Below are 24,288 nucleotides of genomic sequence, written 5' to 3' on the forward strand. Positions count from 1 at the left end.
GGGCGAGACTAAAACTTAGGACCCTTAATATAGCTATCACAATAATAATTATAGATATACGTAATTTTTTTTCTCAATATCATTTAAATGTATCCAGAAGCACTAGCATATAAAATATTTTATACATATTACCTTAAAATTTTCTTCTAGCATTCCTTGATGCAAATTCACTTATAATGGGGTCGATGTCGATGTCATCTAGGCCGCCACTTTATGAATATCTCCCCTCTGCGATTGTGGCCGCCACTTCTTTTGCTCTTTTCCTTTTAGTATTATCATCTGGGCGCTTTCTCGACAAGGAAGACATCATAACACACTGCTGAAAAAGAAACCAAATCAAATTCTAAATGAAAAAACTATACATCGTGTATAGGAAGGTAGAGTATAATATACTGTACCTCAGATCGGTTAAATTGGCGATGTATGTATGCGCGTATTATGGTGACGGCCCCGGAAACTGAAACTGACGAGATGACAAACCGCAAACTGATAATTGGAAATCCAGAATTAGGGACAGTTTAGGATAAAATAAGGACCATCTCTAAGTTCCGAACTCGCGAATTGTTACAGTGTCTCTCGCTGATCTTTGTGGTCTGTGCACTGACGAACTCGCAACTGACGGTAAACTGAAGACTGAAAGAGGGCCTGCGCTGCTAGCATGCTACGCTATCTGGCTGCTATCAGGGCCTGGCTGCTATCTGCGATCCGATCGCAGCGATCGGAGGATTGGCGGCCTGGGTAGTCGAAGCCGAGGCGAGGAGGTTTAGGTTGAAGATGAACTGACGCGTCCAGGGATCAGGGATCGATCTCTTCGTTTTCGTTTTCTGTGGCGTGATCGATCGCTTCGTTTTCTGGAATCTGGAATCGTGAGTCCCGATCAGTCTCTTTTTTTTAATGGCCCATAGGCCTTTCTTTGCTGCACGTACAGGGCCTTCACATACACATATAGTATGTACTAGTAATATACACAGTACTATACCTGGGTTGGGGCCCCTGGATATAGTATGTAAATCTCGTCTACTCCGTGCAATTTATACTCGTAAATATTAAACGTGATGCATACGAAAAAGATTTTTGGGAAAATCAAGTAGCATAGTGTGTAAGGTGGGCTTGCATGCATGCAAAAATTTGACACTGCATGCTAACATCATTGGCGACTCTCGGGTGTTCTGGATGCTTCCGGGCAAAATAGGAACCTGGGCGTTGATTTCGTCCAATTCCGAGAATATTTCGTTACTAGGATTTCTGAAACCAAAAACAGCAGAAAACAGGAACTGGCACTTCGGCATCTTGTTAATAGGTTAGTTCCAGAAAATGCACGAATATGACATAAAGTGTGCATAAAACATGTAGATATCATCAATAATGTGGCATGGAACATAAAAAATTATCGATACGTCGGAGACGTATCAGCATCCCCAAGCTTAGTTCCTGCTCGTCCCGAGCAGGTAAACGATAACACGGATAATTTCTGGAGTGACATGCCATCATAACCTTGATCATACTATTGTAAACATATGTAATGAATGCAGCGATCAAAACAATGGTAATGACATGAGTAAACAACTGAATCATAAAGCAAAGACTTTTCATGAATAGTACTTAAAGACAAGCATCAATAAGTCTTGCATAAGAGTTAACTCATAAAGCAATAAATTCAAAGTAAAGGCATTGAAGCAACACAAAAGAAGATTAAGTTTCAGCGGTTGCTTTCAACTTATAACATGCATATCTCATGGATAATTGTCAACATAGAGTGATATAACAAATGTAATATGCAAGTATGTAGGAATCAATGCACAGTTCACACAAGTGTTTGCTTCTTGAGGTGGAGAGAGATAGGTGAACTGACTCAACATAAAAAGTAAAAGAATGGTCCTTCAAAGAGGAAAGCATCGATTGCTATATTTGTGCTAGAGCTTCTATTTTGAAAACATAAAGAGAGCATAAAAATAAAGTTTTGAGAGGTGTATGTTGTTGTCAACGAATGGTAGCGGGTACTCTAACTACCTCATCAACCAGACTTTCAAGAGCGGCTCCCATGAAGGACGTTATCTCTACCAGCAAGGTAGATCATCTCTCTTCTCTTTTGTTTACACATGTACTTTAGTTTCATTATTTGTGGATGACACTCCTCCCAACCTTTTGCTTACACTAGCCATGGCTAACCGAATCCTCGGGTGCCTTCCAACAATCACATACCACGAAGGAGTGTCTATTTGCAAAATTAAGTTGCTTACCGATGAATCGAGCAAAACATGTGAAGAGAATTATTAATGCAAGTTAATTAATCGGGGCTGGGAACCCCATTGCCAGCTCTTTTGCAAAATTATTGGATAAGCGGATGAAGCCACTAGTCCATTGTGAAAGTCTCGTCAAAAGTAAATGACAAGATCGAAAGATAAAACACCACATACTTCCTCATGAGCTATAAAACATTGACACAAATCAGAGGTGATAAATTTTGAATTGTTTAAAGGTAGCACTCAAGCAATTTACTTTGGAATGGCGGAGAAATACCATGTAGTAGGTAGGTATGGTGGAAACAAATGGCATAGTAGTTGGCTCAAGGATTTTGGATGCATGAGAAGTATTCCCTCTCGATACAAGGCTTAGGCTAGCAAGGTTATTTGAAACAAACACAAGGATGAACCGGTGCAGCAAAACTCACATAAAAGACATATTGAAAACATTATAAGACTCTACACCGTCTTCCTTGTTGTTCAAAACTCAATACTAGAAATTATCTAGACTTTAGAGAGACCAAATATGCAAACCAAATTTTAGCAAGCTCTATGTATTTCTTCATTAATAGGTGCAAAGTATATGATGCAAGAGCTTAAACATGAGCACAACAATTGCCAAGTATCAAATTATTCAAGACATTCTACCAATTACTACATGTAGCATTTTTCGTTTCCAACCATATAACAATGAACAAAGCAGTTTCAACCTTCGCCATGAACATTAAAAACTAAGAACACATGTGTTCATATGAACCAGCGGAGCGTGTCTCTCTCCCACACAAGCATTTATTCAAACAAAAACAAAAACAAAAACAAACAGACGCTCCAAGTAAAGTACATAAGATGTGACCGAATGAAAATATAGTTTCAAGAGAAGGAACCTGATAATTTGTCGATGAAGAAGGGGATGCCTTGGGCATCCCCAAGCTTAGATGCTTGAGTCTTCTTGAAATATGCAGGGGTGAACCACCGGGGCATCCCCAAGCTTAGACTCTTTACTCTTCTTGATCATAGTATATCATCCTCCTCTCTTGACCCTTGAAAACTTCCTCCACACCAAACTCGAAACAACTCATTAGAGGGTTAGTGCACAATAAAAATTAACATGTTCAGAGGTGACACAATCATTCTTAACACTTCTGGACATTGCATAAAGCTACTGGACATTAATGGATCAAAGAAATTCATCCAACATAGCAAAAGAGGCAATGCGAAATAAAAGGCAGAATCTGTCAAAACAGAACAGTCCGTAAAGATGGATTTTATTGAGGCACCAGACTTGCTCAAATGAAAATGCTCAAATTGAATGAAAGTTGCGTACATATCTGAGGATCACTCACGTAAATTGGCATAATTTTCTGAGTTACCTACAGGGAATTAGGCCCAGATTCGTGACAAGCACGAAATCTGTTTCTCGCAGTAATCCAAATCTAGTATGAACCTTACTATCAAAGACTTTACTTGGCACAACAATGCAATAAAACTAAGATAAGGAGAGGTTGCTACAGTAGTAACAACTTCCAAGACACAAATATAAAATAGAGGTACTGTAGCAAAATAAACACATGGGTTATCTCCCAAGAAGTTCTTTCTTTATAGCCATTAAGATGGGTTCAGAAGTTTTAATGATGCACTCGCAAGAAATAGTATTTGAAGCAAAAGAGAGCATCAAGAGGCAAATTCAAAACAAATTTAAGTCTAACATGCTTCCTATGCATAGGAATCTTGTAAATAAACGAGTTCATGAAGAGCAAATTAATAAGCATAGGAAGATAGAACAAGTGTAGCTTCAAAAATTTCAGCACATAGAGAGGTGTTTTAGTAACATGAAAATTTTTACAACCATATTTTCCTCTCTCATAATAACTTTCAGTAGCGACATGAGCAAACTCAACAATATAACTATCACATAAAGCATTCTTATCATGATTCTCATGCATAAAATTATTACTCTCCACATAAGCATAATCAATTTTATTACTAATAGTGGGAGCAAATTCAACAAAGTAGCTATCATTATTATTCTCATCATCAAATATAGGAGACATATTGTAATCATAATCAAATTTATCCTCCATAACTGGCCGTAACAAAAGACTACTATCATTATAATCATCATATATGGGAGGCAAAGTATCATCAAAGTAAATTTTCTCCTCAATGCTTGGGGGACTAAAAAGATCATGCTCATCAAAACCAGCTTCCCCAAGCTTAGAATTTTCCATATCATTAGCAACAATGGTGTTCAAAGCGTTCATACTAATATGTTCCATAGGTTTTTTAATTTTCGCATCAAACCATCCATGTCTTAAATCAGGAAATAGAATAAGAAGCTCATTGTTGTCCATTATGCCAAGCTAGTGTAAACAAGAAACAAAAAGATGCAATTGCAGGATCTAAAGGAAATAGCTTCGAGTACTTACAACGGCGAAAATAGCTTAGTAGCCGAGATCCGGAGTGTGAGTACCTTTTACCTTTCCTCCCCGGCAACGGCGCCAGAAAATAGCTTGATGTCTATGGGTGCTTCTATTCTTGTAGACAGTGTTGGGCCTCCAAGAGCAGAGGTTTGTAGAACAGCAGCAAGTTTCCCTTAAGTGGATCACCCAAGGTTTATCGAACTCGGGGAGGAAGAGGTCAAAGATATCCCTCTCATGCAACCCCGCAACCACAAAGCAAGAAGTCTCTTGTGTCCCCAACACACCTAATAGGTGCACTAGTTCGGCGAAGAGATAGTGAAATACAGGTGGTATGAATAAGTATGAGCAGTAGTAACGCAGCAGTAGTAACGCAATGAAACAAGTAAACAAGCAAGTGATAGCAGTATTTAGGAACAAGGCCTAGGGATTACACTTTCACTAGTGGACACTCTCAACATTGATCACATAACGAGAATAGATAAATGCATACTCTACACTCTTGTTGTATGATGAACACATTGCGTAGGATTACACGAACCCTCAATGCCGGAGTTAACAAGCTCCACAATTCAATGTTCATATTTAAATAACCTTAGAGTGCATGAAAGATCAACGCGACTAAACCAAGTACTAACATAGCATGCACACTGTCACCTTCACACCATGTAGGAGGAATAGATCACATCAATACCATCATAGCAATAGTTAACTTCATAATCTACAAGAGATCATAATCATAGCCTACGCCAAGTACTAACACGGATGCACACACTTGTCACCATTACACCGTGCGGGAGGAATAAAACTACTTTAATAACATCACTAGAGTAGCACATAGATAAATTGTGATACAAAACACATTGCAATCATAAAGAGATATAAATAAGCACTTCACTACGCCATTCATAACGGTGAATAAGTATTCTGTGAAATATAGCCTAAGAGACCCACACGGTGCACACACTCGTCACCTTTACACACGTGGGACAAGGAGTCTCCGGAGATCACATAAGTAAAACCCACTTGACTAGCATAATGACATCTAGATTACAAGCATCATCATATGAATCTCAATCATGTAGGGCAGCTCATGAGATTATTGTATTGAAGTACATAGGAGAGAGATGAACCACATAGCTACCGGTACAGCCCCGAGCCTCGATGGAGAACTACTCCCTCCTCATGGGAGACAAGCAGCGTTGATGAAGATGGCGGTGGTGTCGATGGAGGAGCCTTCCGGGGCACTTCCCCGTCCCGGCGGCGTGCCGGAACAGAGACTCCTATCCCCCAGATCTTGGCTTCGCGATGGCGGCGGCTCTGGAAGGTTTCTCGTACCGTGGCTTTTTCGTATCGTGGTTTTAGGTCTGGGACCTTTATATAGGCGAAGAGGCGGCGTCAGAAGGTCGAAGGGGCGATGACACCATAAGGCGGCGCGGTCAGGGCCTGGGCCGCGCCGGCCTATCATCTGGCCCCCCTGTGGGTCCACTCGGCGACTCTCGGGTGTTCCGGATGCTTCCGGGCAAAATAGGAACCCGGGCGTTGATTTCGTCCAATTCCGAGAATATTTCGTTACTAGGATTTCGAAACGAAAAACAGCGAGAAAACGAGAACCGGCACTTCGGCATCTTGTTAATAGGTTAGTTCCAGAAAATGCACGAATATGACATAAAGTGTGCATAAAACATGTAGATATCATCAATAATGTGGCATGGAACATAAGAAATTATCGATACGTCGGAGACGTATCACATGCCTACATGATTAATGATCTTGATATTCTGTCTTAATGCTATTTCAATCCTATCAATTGCCCGACTGTAATTTATTCACCCAACACTTGTTATTGGAGATTTGCCACTAGTGTAGATAGCTGGGAACCCCGGTCCATCTTTCATCATTATATACTCGTTCTACATGTCATTGGAAGTAGTATCAACTATCTTCTGGTGTCATTGCTCCTGTGTTACTATTACTCGCTGTCGTGTTACTCGTTACTATCTGCTCTCATATCATCGCTACTTTCACATCACCCCTGTTACTAGTGCTTTTCGAGGTGCAGCTGAATTGACAACTCAGTTGTTAAGGCTTATAAGTATTCTTTACCTCCCCTTGTGTCGAATCAATAAATTTGGGTTTTACTTCCCTCGAAGACTGTCGCGATCCCCTATACTTGTGGGTTATCAAGACTATTTTCTGGCGCCGTTGCCGGGAAAGCATAGCTCTACTCATAAGTTCACCTGGGGAGTACACTCTACCTCTCTCTCTACTTTTATTTTATTTTGTTTTGCTAGTTTACTTTTGTCTAGTTTATTTGTGCTTAGTTTATTTACTTGTCTTGTTTTATTTTTCTTAGTTTACTTTTGTCTAGTTTCTTTTTGTCTTGTTTTACTTTTCTCATATACCCAAAAATCCATAAAAATTTGAAAAACCTAAAAATTAAAAACTGCTGTTATGGGAGAACCCATAACCTACTTGGAGCTTACAGAATATTATAATAATTATAGAGAATCAAGAGCAGGAAAAGTGATGAGTGATGTGATAGAAAAATTGAATACAATTGCTAAAATCTTGCTTAAACGCCATGATATAAACTGTTGCTCTCAACAGGACACTAAACATCTTAAATTTCAATGTGGCTTTAGTGAGGAATTTTTAATTAAGAACTATAATCGGAATAGCTATATTCATTTTGGGTTTGAAGAGGTAGAACAATTTGTCATATTTATGGGAGCCTCCGAGATAGAATCCTTCATGGTTAAAAATTATGAAACTTGTGTTGTTTGTAAGGACCTTAAAGATTATGTCTCTTCTATCCTTAATTTTTGCAATGAAAGTTACACCGATAATCCTTATATCATTGATTATAAAGAGAGACTCATTAATGCACAAGAATGCACTCACAATTTGCGGGGACCTGTGGAAGAAGAAATTGATGAACCCGAAAGCTCATTGGATGAAAAAGAGGAGGAAATTGATGAACCTGAAAGCTCATTGGATGAAAAAGAAGAGGAGAGTGATGAACAAAAGGAGGAAGAATGGATTAGCTACCCATGCCAACCTTCTAATGAGAGTAACTCTTTATCTCTTACACTATTTGATTGTCCTCCATGCTTACCGAAAGAGGTTGAATGTTATGTTCCTGTGGATTCTCTTGAAATATTCCCTATGAGTAAAACTTGTGAGAATAATTATGCTACTATTATTTATGATAATCCATGCTACTTTGATAAATCTTATGATAATGCTTTGTTTGTGCCCGATGTCGAAATGCATGGTACTAAAGAATTTTGCGTAGCAAATGTTTATGATAAAGCTCTTGATGATGGTCCTATGTTACTTGATAATATTAATTGTACTACTAATGAAAATGGGATTGGAGAGTTCTTGACTTTATCTATGAGTCCCATATCTCTTGAGATTGATCAACCATCTTGTTATATTATTGATAAAAGTGTGTTTGAAAGTTTTAATCGCACTATTTTTGAGCTTGATAAAAACTATGTGTTTGTGAATCATGAAAAGCATGCTGTATGTGATAGTTATATTGTTGAGTTTGTTCATGAAGCTACTGAAAATTATTATGAGAGAGGAAAATATGGTTGTAGAAATTTGCATGGTGCTAAAACACCTCTCTATATGCTTAAAATTTTGAAGTTACTCTTGTTTTATCTTCTTATGCTTATCACGCTGTTCTTCATGAATTTATTTGTGTACAAGATTCCTATGCATAGGAATTGGGTTAGACTTAAATGTGTTTTGAATTTGCTTTTTGATGCTCTCTTTTGCTTCAACTCTTATTTCTTGCGAGTGCATCATTAAAACTGTTGAGCCCATCTTAATGGCTATAAAGAAAGAACTTCTTGGGAGATAACCCATGTGTTTATTTTGCTACTGTTTTGTTGTGTCTTGGAAGTTTTTACTACTGTAGCAACCTCTCCTTATCTTTATTTATTGCAATGTTGTGCCAAGTGAAACCTCCAATCGAAGGTTGATACTAGATTTGGATTTCTGCGCAGAAACAGATTTCTATCTGTCACAAATCTGGGCTGTTTTCTCTGTAGGTAACTCAGAAAATTATGCCAATTTACGTGCGTGTTCCTCAGATATGTACGCAACTTTCGTTAGTTTTGAGTTTTCTGATTTGAGCAACGTAAGTACCTCGTTAAAATTCGTCTTTACTGGCTGTTCTGTTTTGGCAGATTCTGTCTCTGTTTTTTGCATTGTCTCTTGCGGACTTTAAGCAAGGCTTTCTACACGTGGAGAGCTGTAGCTAATGTTTTATTGAGTTCTTGCAATGTGTCACTACAGGACCAAGGTGGATTCAAGTTTTTTGAGTACTAACCCCTCTAATGAAGTTTATGAGAAGTTTGGTGTGAAGGAAGTTTTCAAGGATCAAGAGAGGAGGATGATATATGATCAAGAAGAGTGAAAATTCTAAGCTTGGGGATGCCCCCGTGGTTCATCCCTGCACATTTCAAGAAGACTCAAGCGTCTAAGCTTGGGGATGCCCAAGGCATCCCCTTCTTCATCAACTTATCAGGTTTCTTCTATTGAAACTATATTTTTATTCGGTCACATCTTATGTTCTTCACTTGGAGCATCTGTGTGTTTTATTTTTGTTTTTGTTTGAATAAGATCGGATCCTAGCAATCCTTATTTGGGAGAGAGACACGCTCCGCTTTTTCATATGAACACTTGTTCTTCGTTTTACTTTTAATGTTCAATGATAAAAGTTGGAAGCTATTGCACTTGTTGTAATTTGGTTGGAAACAGAAAATGTCTCATATTGACTTGAATAATTGGACACTTGGCAATTGTTTTGAGCTCTCAAGTAGATCATGATTAAGTTTTTTCATGTAGTTTAAACCTATTAGTGGAGAACTACTGTAGAGCTTGTTGAAATTGGTTTGGTGGTCTCTCTTAAGGTCTAGATATTTTCTGGTAAAAGTGTTTTAGCAACAAGACAGTGTAGAGTATTATAATGCTTGCAATATGTTCTTATGTAAGTTTTGCTGTACCGGTTCATACTTGTGTTTGCTTCAAACAACCTTGCTAGCCAAAGCCTTGTACTGAGAGGAAATGCTTCTCGTGCATCCAAAACCTTGAGCCAAAACTTATGCCATTTGTGTCCACCATACCTACCTACTACATGGTATTTCTCCGCCATTCCAAAGTAAATTGCTTGAGTGCTACCTTTAAACAATTCAAAATTTATCACCTCTGATTTGTGTCAATGTTTAATAGCTCATGAGGAAGTATGTGGTGTTTATCTTTCAATCTTGTAGGGCAACTTTCACCAATGGACTAGTGGCTTCATCCGCTTATCCAATAACTTTGCAAAAAGAGTCGGCAATGGGATTCCCAGTCCCAAATTAATTAACAAAAATAGACACTCCTCCATGGTATGTGATTGTTGGACGGCACCCGAAGGATTCGGTTAGCCATGGCTTGAGAAAGCAAAGGTGGGGAGGAGTGTCATCATAATAAAACTAAAATAAAAAGGCACTCCTTCATGGTATGAGATTGTTGGCAGGCACCCGAGGATTCGGTTAGCCATGGTTTGTGAAAGAAAGGTTGGAAGGAGTGCCACACAAAAATAAAAATAAAATGGGAGCCGCTCTTTGAAGGTTTGTCTGGCAAAGGGGGTTAGAGTGCCCACTACCATTCATTGACAACAACAAACACCTCTCAAAACTTTACTTTTATGCTCTCTTTATGTTTTCAAAACCAAAGCTCTAGCACAAATATAGCAATCAATGCTTCCCTCTGCGAAGGGCCATTCTTTTACTTCATGTTGAGTCAGTTTACCTACTTCCTTCCATCTTAGAAGCAAACACTTGTGTCAACTGTGCATTGATTCTTACATACTTGCTTATTTGCACTTATTATATTACTTTATGTTGACAATTATCCACGAGATATGCATGTTGAAAGTTGAAGGCAATCGCTGAAACTTATATCTTCCTTTGTGTTGCTTCGATGCCTTTACTTTGAATCTATTGCTTTATGAGTTAACTCTTGTGCAAGGCTTTTGATGCTTGTCTTGAAAGTACTCTTCATGAAAAGTTTTGCTATATGTTATCTATTTGTTAGCAACTATAGATTATTGCCTTGAGTCACTTCATTCATTTCATGTGCTTTGTAATAGTATGATCAAGGTTATGTAAGTAGCATGTCACTACAGAAATTATTCTTTTTATCGTTTACCTACTCGAGGACGAGTAGGAACTAAGCTTGGGGATGCTTGATACGTCTCCAACGTACCTATAATTTCTGATGTTCCATGCTTGTTTTATGACAATACTTACATGTTTTGCTTGCACTTTATGATAATTTTATGCGTTTTCCGGAACTAACCTATTAACAAGATGCCACAGTGCAAGTTCCTGTTTTCTGCTGTTTTTGGTTCCGTAAAGGTCGTTCGGGCAATATTCTCGGAATTCGACGAAACAAAGACCAAACATCCTATTTTTCCCGGAGGCTCCAGAACACCGAAGGGGAGTCGGAGGAGAGCCAGGGGGCCACCACACATGTGGGCCGTGCGGGCCACACCTTGGCCGCGCCGGCCTGGTGTGGGGCCACCCTGTCGCCCCTCCTGCGCCGCCTCTTCGCCTATTTAAGCCCTTTCGACCTAAAAACACAGTACCTTTTGACGAAACTCCAGAAAGACTCCGGGCGCCGCCGCCATCACGAAACTCCAATTCGGGGGACGAAGTCTCGTTCCGGCACCTCGCCGGGACGGGGAAGTGCCCCGGAAGCCATCTCCATCAACGCCACCGCCTCCATCATGCTCCGTGAGTAGTTCCCCCATGGACTACGGGTTCTAGCTGTAGCTAGTTGGTATTCTCTCTCCCATGTACTTCAATACAATGATCTCATGAGCTGCCTTACATGATTGAGATTCATCTGATGTAATCGGTGTTGTGTTTGTTGGGATCTGATGGATTGTTACGTTATGATTGTCTATCTACAAAGTTTGTGAAGTTATTGTTGCTGCAATCTTGTTGTGTTTAATGCTTGTCACTAGGGCCCGAGTGGCATGATCTTAGATTTACTTATTGCTTAGATTGTATCTACAAGTTGTATGCACATGTCGCTGTCCGGAACCAAAGGCCCCGAAGTGACAGAAATCGGGACAACTGGAGGGGAAGGCTTAGATATGAGGATCACATGTTTTCACGGAGTGTTAATGCTTTGCTCCGGTGCTCTATTAAAAGGAGTACCTTAATTTCCAGTATATCCCCTAGAGGCCCGGCTGCCACCTGACTGGTAGGACAAAAGATGTTGTACAAGTTTCTCATTGCGAGCACGTATGACTATATATGGAAAACATGCCTACATGATTAATGATCTTGATATTCTGTCTTAATGCTATTTCAATCCTATCAATTGCCCGACTGTAATTTATTCACCCAACACTTGTTATTGGAGAGTTGCCACTAGTGTAGATAGTCGGGAACCCCGGTCCATCTTTCATCATTATATACTCGTTCTACATGTCATTGGAAGTAGTATCAACTATCTTCCGGTGCCATTGCTCATGTGTTACTATTACTCGCTGTCGTGTTACTCGTTACTATCTGCTCTCATATCACTGCTACTTTCACATCACCCTCGTTACTAGTGCTTTTCGAGGTGCAGCTGAATTGACAACTCAGTTGTTAAGGCTTATCAGTATTCTTTACCTCCCCTTGTGTCGAATCAATAAATTTGGGTTTTACTTCCCTCGAAGACTGCCGCGATCCCCTATACTTGTGGGTTATCACACATCCACAACCTTAGGGGTTGCTGTCACTCCCCGCATTCAATGGAGACATGAACCCACTATCTAGCATAAATACCCCATCTTGGAGTTATAAGTATCAACTTGGCCAGAGCCTCTACTAGCAACGGAGAGCATGCAAGATCATAAACAACATATATATGATAGATCAATAATCAACTTGACATTATATTCCATATTCATCGGATCCCAACAAACACAACATGTAGCATTACAAATAGATGATCTTGATCATGATAGGCAGCTCACAAGATCTAAACATGATGGCATAATAGGAGAAGACAACCATCTAGCTACTGCTATGGACCCATAGTCCAAGGATGAACTACTCACGCATCAGTCCGGAGGCGGGCATGGTGATGTAGAGCCCTCCGGTGATGATTCAAGTACTAGGAATAACTTCTTCTTTTCTTTTCCTTCCTTTAAATCTTCGATACATGGAATGCTAAATATAGCACTATAGCAGGGAAATGCGGAGTTTTGATCCTATCGAAGTATTGTTTTATGATCCCCGCAAAAAAAGTATTGTTTTATGATGATTATTAGTAGGAGTACAACTTCTTTTTTTAAAAAAAGCAGTACAGCTTAAGGAAGAAGAGTAGTACAAGTGCCCAACAGCAATAAGTACAGTAGCATTCTGACCAACGAAAGAGTACAGAACAAAAGGGGGCAATCTGCAAACCTGCCATCTGATGAAGCGTTAGTGGACTAGGGAGCTCCCGCTCACATCCGCTGTTGCAGACGAAGGCCAAACAGCACAGTAGTTTCCCCGGTTCCTCCAAGCATCCTTCACGCACGCTATCGCAGTACTCTGCACCAATCCCCAGGCGAGGGATCTTGGCGATGATGTCCTGCGCCCTCTCCATCGCTCAGCCTGCAGCGCTCGCGCCGTGCGGCGGCGGCGGCAGCAGGAGTGTCCGCATCAATCTGCCCAGGCTCCGAAGCTCCGTCGTGTCAGGTAACTTATTTACCTCCTAGAAGCAGCGACCATGTGCTCCGGTTGCAAAGTTGTTCTGTTTTGTTTGACGCACTCCGCGGTAATTCATCGTGTGCACTGCAATTTGTTCAGGCAGGACATGGAGTCGCGGTGTAGTTGCCAAGGCTGCGCAGGACAGTTCAGAAACCGGGAGCATCGTGAAATATGTCAAGAGTTCAGTGAGTTTCTTGTCATTTATCTTTACCTATGAGATTACAATCTTTTCTGAAAAAATATCAAGACTGAGTTTTGAATCTGAAAAGGGGAATGTTTTCGGAGGTTTAATGTAGTTTTTGAGGTTAAAAGGTTTAACGTAGTACTGCTAGTATCGATTGCCTGAACAAATTTGATTTTGCATCAGTGATTTATGCATCCTATTAACAAGGAAGAGATCCATAATGTAGAAATTTGAGAAACGTTATTGCTTCCTGGTGCACCTGATGCCCAGTGCAGCATCAGCTCCAAATGCTTCGTGATATATGCTATGATCCCTATGTGAGAACTACGGGTTGATGTGGCCGGTGCTCCGGCCTCAGGCCACCCTTGCTTTTCTCAAACCGAACACAGAACTTTTGCCTCATCCCATCAATGAAGAAGAATTTGTGACCCCGGTCAAAAAAAGAAGAATTTGTGCTCAGTCAATTGAAGGAAATCCGGGTGAAAACTAGCACTAAAACAAACTCAGAACCTAGAAAAGCTAAGCTCACAGAACCACAGGTCGACATGAGATGCACGTCAGCATGGTTTGATTCGATAGTTACTTTCATGTAACCAAGTTTAGCCCAATGTTGAAATGGCAGCAATATGGCACCCTTGCTTCGTCCAGATTCAGTTGATCTAAACATGGGCATGAAGTGAACCGTAATTATTATCATTAGAATTTTGGGCTTGTTCTGTACACTAAGAATTTTGGGTGCAATGTTTTTTTTAGGGATTTTCGGTACAATGCTGATTTGCATGCATCAACCAGCTCAACCAAAAATTTGAGTCGATATTTTTTTTTTGTGAAAAACAATATACTTCCAAGGTCATAATTCATAATCTCATGGGTCATGGCTACTAAAAATACCGGGAAGAGTCTTTCCTATGTAGTACTACTGCTAGTTAATGTTGAAGGGAAGATACATGTATCAAATAGTAGTTGTTCTGAATTGCACTTCCATCAAGGTTTCATTTTTATCAATGAAGGAACTAATCAAACTGGAATCTCAAACAGTTCAACACTACCGAAGATATCTTTGCTCTAGCCGGTATAGGCTTTGCAGCAATTGCTGCATTCTGGGCTTCCATGATGGTTATTGAGGTAAATTCCAGATGACCTAATATGCAACGGGCAAAGAAAATCAGTCTGATCATCTTGCTATCTCAACTGCAGGCCATAGATAAGCTCCCGGTTCTCCCTATTTTCTTCGAAATAATTGGAATATCAGTTGCATGGGTAAGTTTTACGCAAAAACCTCAACTATAAATTGTCCCTTTTTTAATAAAGCTGTTGCCTTTCTATTAACACAAGCCGCCATTTCCAGTGGTTCATCTACGGGAACCTTCTCTTCAAACCAGACAGGTAAGCCACACTTATTCATTGTCATATCTCCCAAAAGGTTTGGTTTCAAACGGCACTGATACTAAGAGGATCCAGTTCCTTGGGAAACATATATTTATTTGTTTATTAAGAAGATAGTGTGAAAATCGGCACACATTTCATTGTAGTTCAGTCGTAAAATATCACCTACTTTCAGTAATTGGCTACAAGAGATGTGTCATTCTTTTGGGAAGATTTATGATGCATTGCCACAATTAGCATAACACTTCAGTTTGATTTGTGGCACATTTGCATCAATGAGCAAACATGACATTGTACTGAACTGGCATCAGCAACTGACACTTTTCTTCGAATGAGCAGTTTGGTACAAGTATAGCGTGATTCTGTGCTCCATTACTGCAGCTCAAAGTACTCGTATGTACTTTGTGGATTTCCTAACATCTATATTAATTCTTTGCAGAGAAAAGTTTGTCAGCAACATCAAAAGCTCGGTATCTCAGATCTTGGGAGAGTAACTTTCCTCTGAAAATGGAGTACACATCCTGCCGACGCCATAAGTTCTGTTTAGGCTCATGAGAATTTCTGCAGTGCCATTGTCCATTATAGCTGTAATACATATTTCCTGTACAGGTTAGAGCGATATCAAGTATTCCCTTGGTAGCAGAACTTACGTGTTTCGTTGTAACATTAAAGGATAAAGGCAGGAGGTTTTGGTACATTTTACCACTGGAAGTCCCACAATGTCAGATAAGAACTTATCGCACCTAAGTATGATAACATAACATGCAATTCCGGTTGGAAAAAAGAAACAAACGATGTTACATGGCACAATGTCATGTAAACCTATTAGTATGGGGACCGGAGAAACTTCACCAAGAAAATACTAAAGGAAAAAAAAGAACTAAAAATGTAGATAAAAATAAGGTGAAAGGCATTTGCCTGACTAAACTAACTATCCACCATTACACTTGTTCTGACCAGTGAGAATAAATTGGAATTTCTTTAACCTAAATTAATCATCAAGACCGATACATGTCCCCAGTCAAGCTGTTAGAGGGTGCAAACAAGATTCTTGTACCCCAAATACAAACCTGAGGTGCATCTATGTGTTCCCAGGCTCCAGTTTTTTGTCTAAGTGCCCACTCGCAGGGTTTCCAGTAACAAGATGTTTGCTGGAACTTTGAGGAAATGTTTTTACAATAGGTTGTACATCTACTTCTTTTGAATATGGGATTCGGGGAACACCATTTACCTGCCCAGGATGGGCAGTTGCTTCAGATCTGATCGCCATGGAGTACTTCTCCTCTGCATGTTGAAAATAATCAGTATCAAACCAACCCAAGTTTTGCAAATTAAACAAATAAAGAATGCCTATTATTATGACTTGACATGCCAGATAGGATATCTGATGTACCTTTCATTCTACCGTATTGCACAAGCTTCCGGAGGCAATCGCGGAATTCCGTCAACACACATCTTTCCTGCTCCGCATACAATTCGGAACGGTTCGGGTTGACAGCTACTGTTGGCTGAGCATCAACATTTTCAGAAGTAACAAACATAGTATCTTGTTCATCACACATCAATGCTAGTGTTCCAGGAGACATTGGTCTACTGGATTTTTGGTCATCTGTGCAATCAGGTCTGGAATCATCTAGAGATGCTTTCCCCATATGAGTTCCCCCACTTGCACGGTCATCGGTTGATGTTTTTCTATGACTTTGATCTTTATTTTGTTCTTCTCTATTATGGTTTGTCATTGCTAACGAACCTCCCGTCCCATCTTCTTTTGGTGGCACCTTCTCATCCTGGATTTTCCGACCTAGTTTTGAAGTTTTGCAATGAGAAAACATTACCGTAACTACGTTAAATTACTAAATAAAAACGTGGAAAATTGAAGATAGTTAAGAACTGCTGCAAAGACTTGGTGTTTGTTTAATATGAGAAATGTCAAGTGTCATTATGGCGACCAACCATCACTCACAAGTGAACCCCATGCACAGTACAGTAAGATTTTGACGGGAAATACAGTGATCCTGACCACACTGTGCAGTGTTAGCGAACTATAAAGTAGAGATGAGATCCACCTAATCAAGTACATGATATAGTTGCGTATACAAATGATGTTCGAAGAAGTATATAGCACTTGCAGCATCCAAAACAAAGGCCGAAGAGAAGGAACAGTTGGAGCTGAATGCAGCGATGCAAACGGTAAAATTTAAAGTGAAGAGGCTTTGATCTATGTGGGTAGATTGAATATCTATCACAAATGCAAGTCACGCGCAGTGAAGGATCACCAGGAATATTTTCTGAAAACTAACAGAACAGGAAAAGGGGGAAATAAGCATGATGCCAAGAGCAATACCAGTATATGCCTTAGTAGCCTCTCCCGATACTGTCACCAAGAGTTTACACAGCTCCTTTACATCCCCTGTCTGAATAATATCCGCTAAAAGAGGCCTATAGGGATGACATAAATCCATCAACAGAGAACAGATAAGTTGGCTTGCTCAAGGAAAATCAAAATTCATTTCTAATCGCAGAAATCCGTGGAATTGACAGTTACCTGTAGGTGACTTTAAAGGGCCCCATCATATGGGGATGCACAGACTGGCTTCCTGGGAGTGAACCATCAGATGCCACTGCGTTCCTCTGGTAGATAATCTGATTAAAATATGAAGTATGTAGAGCAACCTTCTCAGAATTCCATAATAACCCTTGCTATAAGTAGCCTTTGACAGTCTCTTTGGTTAGTTAGATTTTTTCCGAAATTTGTTCTAGATGAATTTGGACCACTCCAGGACATATTATTTTCTTCGGGAAAACGCAATGACATTGCGTTTCTTTTCATTGCATAGGACATATTATTTAAAAAGACAGAAAGGTGACAACGTCATCCAATTTGCACTTATGCTAATTTTTATCTTTACAATTACTAAAGCCTGAGATCATGGCGGTGGTGGTGCATTCAAACCTCTCCCTCCTCACCTTTCACATATCTAAAAAGTATTATCCAAAAAACTAGCTTAAACAAAGTGAAGATCTCCCTAACAAACTACTTAATCAACCTCTCAAAAAATTTAACGGAAATGGAGCATGATGCGCATAAAGAAGGTCGACAGGGTTTGGCTGTGAAGCAGTTGGCCGAGCACGACTGCCAAGGCAAGATTGTTGCCGGGGCAAAGCTATGGTTAAGTGGTGGCGCAGCCAATAGCTTGGAGCAGACTGAGCATGACAACAATGTCTTGTGTGCTGCTGACAGCTGAGGTGATATGACTTTCTTAATCTGTAGAAGGGACACCGTTGTTCAGCTAGTAAAATTAGTATACTTCTGGAGTTACCCCTTTCAGATATCTCAGTGCATAAAATTGGCGAGGAGGTCATTGCAGACACATGAGTGAGGTTGATTTACTTTGGTGGCAAAGCACGGGATGTCAATAACCAAGGTAATGTAATTTGTGCATCACTACAGTTGGTTCACTTAGTGCAAAATTAAATTTATGCAAAATCATATACTCCCTCCAATTCATATTACTTGACGTTAATATATATGTATGTAGACAAATTTTAGTTATAGATACATCTATTTTAGCATCAAATAATATGGATCGGAGGAAGTAGCAAAAATGTAAGTTTTTTACAACCGCAACAATGTAAGTTAAGCAGGTCACAAGTGCACAGACGTGAAGTATCGTTAGCTGACTTCATGGTATGCACATCATAACATATAACTTCCTAGTGATGGGATGAATTGCTTCACCTTACCTCTTAAGTCAATAGTTTAAAACACAACTATGCACAATTCGAGAAATTAACAAAACTGCAGAGAAATGCTTAAATAGAAAAAAAAATGTTCATTACCTGTGACAGTTGGCCATTCCTGTGAGCTACATGTTCCTTGGTTGAAAGGTCAATCGAAGGATCTATGTGCTTTCTCTTCCTTGATGTGGAAGGAGATGACAATCCAGTTGCTCCGATAGCACCATTTGCCGCTGCATTTGTTGCTTGCTGCATTTGAATGGCAGTTTTGGGATCCACATAAATAGTTTTTCTTTCATCGCTCCCGTCAAAATTCTTGCAATCCATACACTTGCAATTTTCAGAGCATAGTATATTAGCTTGAAAGCACTCGCAGTATTTCTTGAGGCATCCTGACTTCTTGCAGTGGCACCCTTTATTATGCTTCCCTATTAAAGGGAGATCACCAGCTACTTCCTGGCAAATTAAGTAACTAGTATTAATTACACATATCACTGAAGCATAAATCAGATAACATGGCCAAGATGAGAAATATAATAATGAAGACATCACGCTGGGACAGAAAAAGGACAAAGTCTAGCCAACAATGTTAATGGAATAACATTTTAGTTTTCTACAAAGAATAAAAAATAAAATCCTTAGCTCCAATTTCTCTGGAAAACACAATTCTTGTTTCAATTAAGCCATTTTTTTTGTTGTGAAGCCTGGAAGAAACTGGCGGTTTTTCCCCGTTGGTGAAAGAATAAGTGACAAACATTTTAGTTGGGGATACTAAATCTTCACTTACTTAATAACGTTAAATGTTTGAAAAACTGTCTAGCAATAGTGTGGTGATTTACATGTCTAAATAAAATTAATTAAATAACATATGTACTACTGACACCAATTGATCTTTAAGAAAAAAAATCTGAGCTCATCCGACCTCAGTTTCCATTTGAAAATGGGTTTTTGACCAAAACAATGGAAGGGTTACAGTAAGAGAAGATGCAGCATTCTTAGACTGAACAAAGTAAAAGAAGTTTAGGAGAAGGTTGAAGGCCTCTAAGCTGTGATTTATTATTTGTATATAGCAATAATTTTAATTTCCAGAAAACTTATGTAATTCCCAAGACTCCCCTGTTCAATATTGTCATCAGTTAGGGTGGTGTCTTCAGTTTGGCTCCTCTTTTAAAAGATATATATGCAATGCACCCCAAACATGAGCACAAAAATCTTAAAAATATGTCATTAATACTCTAGAAGCAACGGACATTTATTTTCATCAAGTACAACTAAGTATTTAAAAAAGAGACATGAACCTCAAAACATACCATATTATTCCGACTGGTGTGTGGGCTACTCCCAATCTTAGGTCTGAACGCATCCGGATTGCGCTCCAGTGTAGCTTCTATAGCTTCACGCCTAGCAGCCTCATTCTCAACATTATTAAAACAATTGGTGCAGTTGCATCCATCGCAATAAATACCAGATGCAAAACATTCACAGTACCTAAGCATAGAAAACCATAAGAGTCAACTTGATAGGATAAAATGTCAGTATGCAAAGACTTACAACTGAAATAAAAGGCATGCAAGTAGAAACAGCAGTACTGAATCACCAATGCATATGATTTTCCTGTTTGGAGAAAAGGAGGATTTCTGGTTTTCTATGTGAAGGTCCAAACACCGATAAACTATACAGATTCGAGAAGATGTAAGCTCTAGCTCCTACTGGAGCCATAGAGAAACTTGAGACAATAAAGCCAGAACTGGAATATAGGTGATCCAACTCTAAAGATATACAGTGCTTCATAATAGTCTTGACTAGCCACAAAGTTGCAATTTCAGTTTTTAAAAGTAATGCCATTATTTGACTAGCTATAGCCTACAAGTCTATTGCTACAAAACCTTCCCTGCAGACCAAATATCTTGTCTCATCAGGAATGTTATTTGTCAAGCTTAGCCTCAGTATGGCATATCATCCAGATTTTTCAAAAGGAAGTTCCAAAATCCATGTATTGGTTCTTGTAAGATATTTATGCACAAAAAAAAACACTCAACATTGAAGAAAATGGTCAATGTGTGTATTCCCTTGTATACCTACAGAATCAGGTAACCTTCCTTTTCAAAAAAAATGTGTACAGAATCAGATAAATTTTGCTGGATCCAAATCTATCCATAAAAGAGTGGGAGTTTCACATATTTGGTGACTTAGATGGAGGAGTCCCTACATTCCTAAGATAACAAAAGGGGATGTCTACATTATAATAATCATCACGCTGCAACAATGCTCTGTTCTCAAGCTAAGACACGTAAAATGAGACTTACAACTTCAAACATTTGGAGTGCCGGCAATTGCAGCACTTCTTCTTTGTAGGGGTGCCATCTTTCCCATCAAACAGCCGTCCACGTGGTTTTGGTGACTCTGGCCTCCTGGAAAACCCGGAGACCAAAAGGATAAGAACAGCATGATGGGAAATTACAAAAGGAGGAATAGGAAATTGCAGTTTCGGTTAAGGTTGCCATTATGCATTAGGATGCGTGGTAGAAGTAGCTATAAATGTCAGCTGACAACATGAGCATCCATCTACTAGTACAAATATGTATCGCAGTGACAAAAAGGAAAAATCAAGTGAAAAATGAAATTTGGGAAACTAATTTTTCAAACCAGGGTTAAAAAACATGAGACGAATCAAAGAGAAAACGAGCCCATTAGTTGATAACCCCCTCCGAAATTCCGGAATCGAGAAGCAAAATATTTGAAAACCTGACGCTAGAGATAAATCTTAGAAAAAAAAGGAAGAGGCGGGGCTCACAGGGGAACGGCGACCGGCGGGCGCGGCACCGGCTGCGGGTGCGGCTGGATCGGGCGAAGCTGCGGCACGGGCACGGGCACGGTCATCGCCGCCGCTGCCGGCCGCGGGGGCGGCGCATGCATGAGCTGGTGCGGGCGCATCACCGGAACCCCCCGCGGCTGCAGCAGCTGCAGCTTGGGGTGCGGCTGCGGTACCCCCACGGGCGCCGCGGCCCTGAGCTGCGGGTGCGGGTGCGGGTGCGGGTAGCCGAGCGGCGGCGCCGGCCTGGGCTGCAGCACCCTGGAGACGACGGCGGCCGCCGCCGCCATGTTCCCCGCGTTGAAGTCGAGCTGCCTCACCAGCTTCTTCACCGGCGGCTGCGTGGAGACCGGCGGCGGCCGCGGCGGGCCCCCTCCGCCCTGCTGCTCCTTGCCCGCCATCTACTGCTGCTCGACCCCGAGGGGGAGCCGACAGATCAAAAACGGCCACGCCCAATCCGCCGCGGCGAGATCCTCCGGATCAGGCGGGGGCGGAGGCCCCGCGGGCGGGCGGGCGGGAGCGGGGAGGCGCCGGGATTGCCGGCGGCGCGCTCCGGCGGCGGCGGCGAATGGCGGATTTCGGGAGGAGGGGATTAGAGGAGGATTTTTGCCTCCTGCTGCTGCTGTGCTCCCTTCCCTTCCGCCCTTTCTCTCTCTTCCCTTTGCCTGCCCGACCTCTAACCTTTCTCTCTCTCTCCCACTCTTCGGTTTCGAAATCAAATTCATATTTCTACGGCCGGATCCCCGCGCCGCGGCGGGATCGGACGGCGCGGGGCCGCCGCCGCGCATCCTGCGGCTCCAATTCATAGGCGTCAGCTTGTTGGGCCGCTCGCCGTTCGATTGGACTGGACGGGGAATCCAGCTCGCCGCGCACCCGTCGCGCGCCGCCTGACGTGTGGGCCGTTTTCGGTGGGGCTGCGCGGTCAGTGGCCGGGGTGACGTGGCTGGCTGGATAGCGGGTCGGGCGCGCGGGTGGCTTTGGCTTGCGGCGGACGGCGGTGGCGTCGCCATCCCTTTCCCTGTCCTGTTCTGTTTTGGGGAAACGCTTTGGACGGACGTGTTGCGCGCTGGTTTGCACCTCTATGACGCATGGTGCTGACCAGGCTCGTGTCCCACATGTCATTTGCGAGGGATAGGAACGTGTGCTGTTTCCCTGTCCTGTTCTGTTTTCGTAGGGTTCAGTGGAGGCCGTTGTTGTGTGCGTGCGGATGGACAACATACTTGGTTCCTGCGTTCCCGGTTAAAGTCACAAGGTGGTCAGGGCATCTCCGGCCGACCCAAATTAAACGCGCAAAGTAGTTGCACTTATTTGTTTGCATTGATTCGGTGACACGAAAATACTCCCTATTTTAGTTCCAGATACATTCATACTGAAATAAATTAATATAAATTGGAGGGAGTGGTTATTTTTTTGCCGCGTATCTATTTGCGTTTGGGTGCTTCCATCGGTTTGACTCATAATTATATTTTTACCTATTTTTTTTATTTTTTTTATTTAACATAGATAGAAATATTACACAAATTGCTACATACCTTGAAACATGGTTGAAAGTATTGTAAAATGAGGAAACGTAACTAGTGTTGGTCCTAGGATTCGTGTTTTCACCGTAAAGAAAGAACACTCGCACACATTCAATCACCCAAACTAGAAACACTTGAGGGTTCTGAGTGCCTTCTTGTTCCTGAATGCGCAGGAAGAATATCGAGAAAATATACACTAGTGGCTTCAATTGGTCGGTGCCCATTTTCGCTGCAAAAAAAACACTCTGATAGCACTAGATGCCGGTGTCCTCGTCGGACTCGTCGGTGTGGTAATGTCTGCGGTAGGATGTCTTGTCGAACAACTTGACGATCATCTCGTCGTCGCCTTCGTAGAGGAAGGTGAGTCGGCAGCCGGCCTCGAGGTTGTGGGCGCGAGCGAACTTGTCCCACATGGTGTGCAAGTACATCTTGTCCTGTCCGTCGAACAATACCTCGATAGGCCACCGGAAAAAGACGCATCTTGCCTCCCACAGCTGCAACTCGGTCGGCTCGGCACAGTCGACAAACTCGGCGAACTTGTCTAGCAACTGCTTGACGCCGAGGGGGTCCTCGTCGATGCGAAGGATGAACTCGAAGTACCCCGCCTCCTGCGAAGACGACGGCAGCGCAAGCGACGGCGTGATGCTGCTCCAGCACGGTCGCGGCGATCGCTCCCGTGGCCTCGATCGCCTCGCCAACATCCTGGACCAGCCATGGATTTTCTCGCGGGTTTGTGGGGGCGGCACTACGGTGGAGGTTCTGCAGCGGCTAGGGTTTGTGTGGAGGAGATGAGGAAGCCTAGCGCACGTCCCTCTTTATACGCCGAAAACAGCCGAGGGCTGTGGCACGCTTGGCAATAACATTTATTTCTCATTAGGAGAGGTGGACGGTGGCCGCTCAGCAGGCAAGGCATCGCCATTAACTTGGCGTAGGTTGCCAAAGTGATGCATCGTCACTGGTATGGGCGTGCCCGAGAAAATCCATCAACCTATGTCACTGCCAGGCGGGACCGAGGGAGAAGCGAGCGGTCACACAACGCGATCGGGCAACGTCCGCCATACGTATCTGAGGCGCATATTTGGACTGTGTTTATGTCTCGACTATGCGTCTTGAACTGTTGGCCTAGGTGCAGGCGCATATTTCGACATAGGGGATCGCAAACGGAGGCGCATCGAACTGTTCGAGATCCTCACAGACCCATACTGAAAACACGGGTTATTTTTCTTCGGAGC

The 24,288-nt window shown here is 41.7% G+C and overlaps 2 protein-coding genes across 3 annotated transcripts; one reads left to right on the plus strand and one right to left on the minus strand.

Annotated features, from left to right (window-relative positions):
• Positions 1–13,117: 13,117 nt before the first annotated feature.
• On the plus strand, positions 13,118–15,688 carry LOC124659905 (protein CURVATURE THYLAKOID 1C, chloroplastic-like). Its single transcript, XM_047197719.1, has 6 exons — positions 13,118–13,404; positions 13,516–13,601; positions 14,639–14,725; positions 14,798–14,860; positions 14,949–14,986; positions 15,426–15,688. The coding sequence occupies exons 1-6, from the start codon at positions 13,290–13,292 to the stop codon at positions 15,478–15,480; spliced, it is 444 nt and encodes a 147-aa protein (XP_047053675.1). The 5' UTR covers positions 13,118–13,289; the 3' UTR covers positions 15,481–15,688.
• A 187-nt stretch (positions 15,689–15,875) lies between these two features.
• On the minus strand, positions 15,876–21,937 carry LOC124659904 (protein tesmin/TSO1-like CXC 6). Of its 2 annotated transcripts, none has more exons than XM_047197718.1 (8): positions 21,519–21,937; positions 21,031–21,135; positions 20,035–20,212; positions 18,827–19,180; positions 17,532–17,617; positions 17,331–17,425; positions 16,380–16,787; positions 15,876–16,270 (listed from the first exon to the last, which is right to left on the minus strand). In XM_047197718.1, the coding sequence occupies exons 1-8, from the start codon at positions 21,935–21,937 to the stop codon at positions 16,068–16,070; spliced, it is 1,848 nt and encodes a 615-aa protein (XP_047053674.1). In that variant the 3' UTR covers positions 15,876–16,067. The 2 variants fall into 2 exon arrangements, with proteins under 2 accessions (XP_047053674.1, XP_047053673.1); XM_047197717.1 differs by having other exon boundaries at positions 17,532–17,629.
• Positions 21,938–24,288: the final 2,351 nt, after the last annotated feature.

Source organism: Lolium rigidum, chromosome 6 (genome assembly GCF_022539505.1).
Source record: "Lolium rigidum isolate FL_2022 chromosome 6, APGP_CSIRO_Lrig_0.1, whole genome shotgun sequence".
Lineage (NCBI taxonomy): Eukaryota > Viridiplantae > Streptophyta > Magnoliopsida > Poales > Poaceae > Lolium > Lolium rigidum.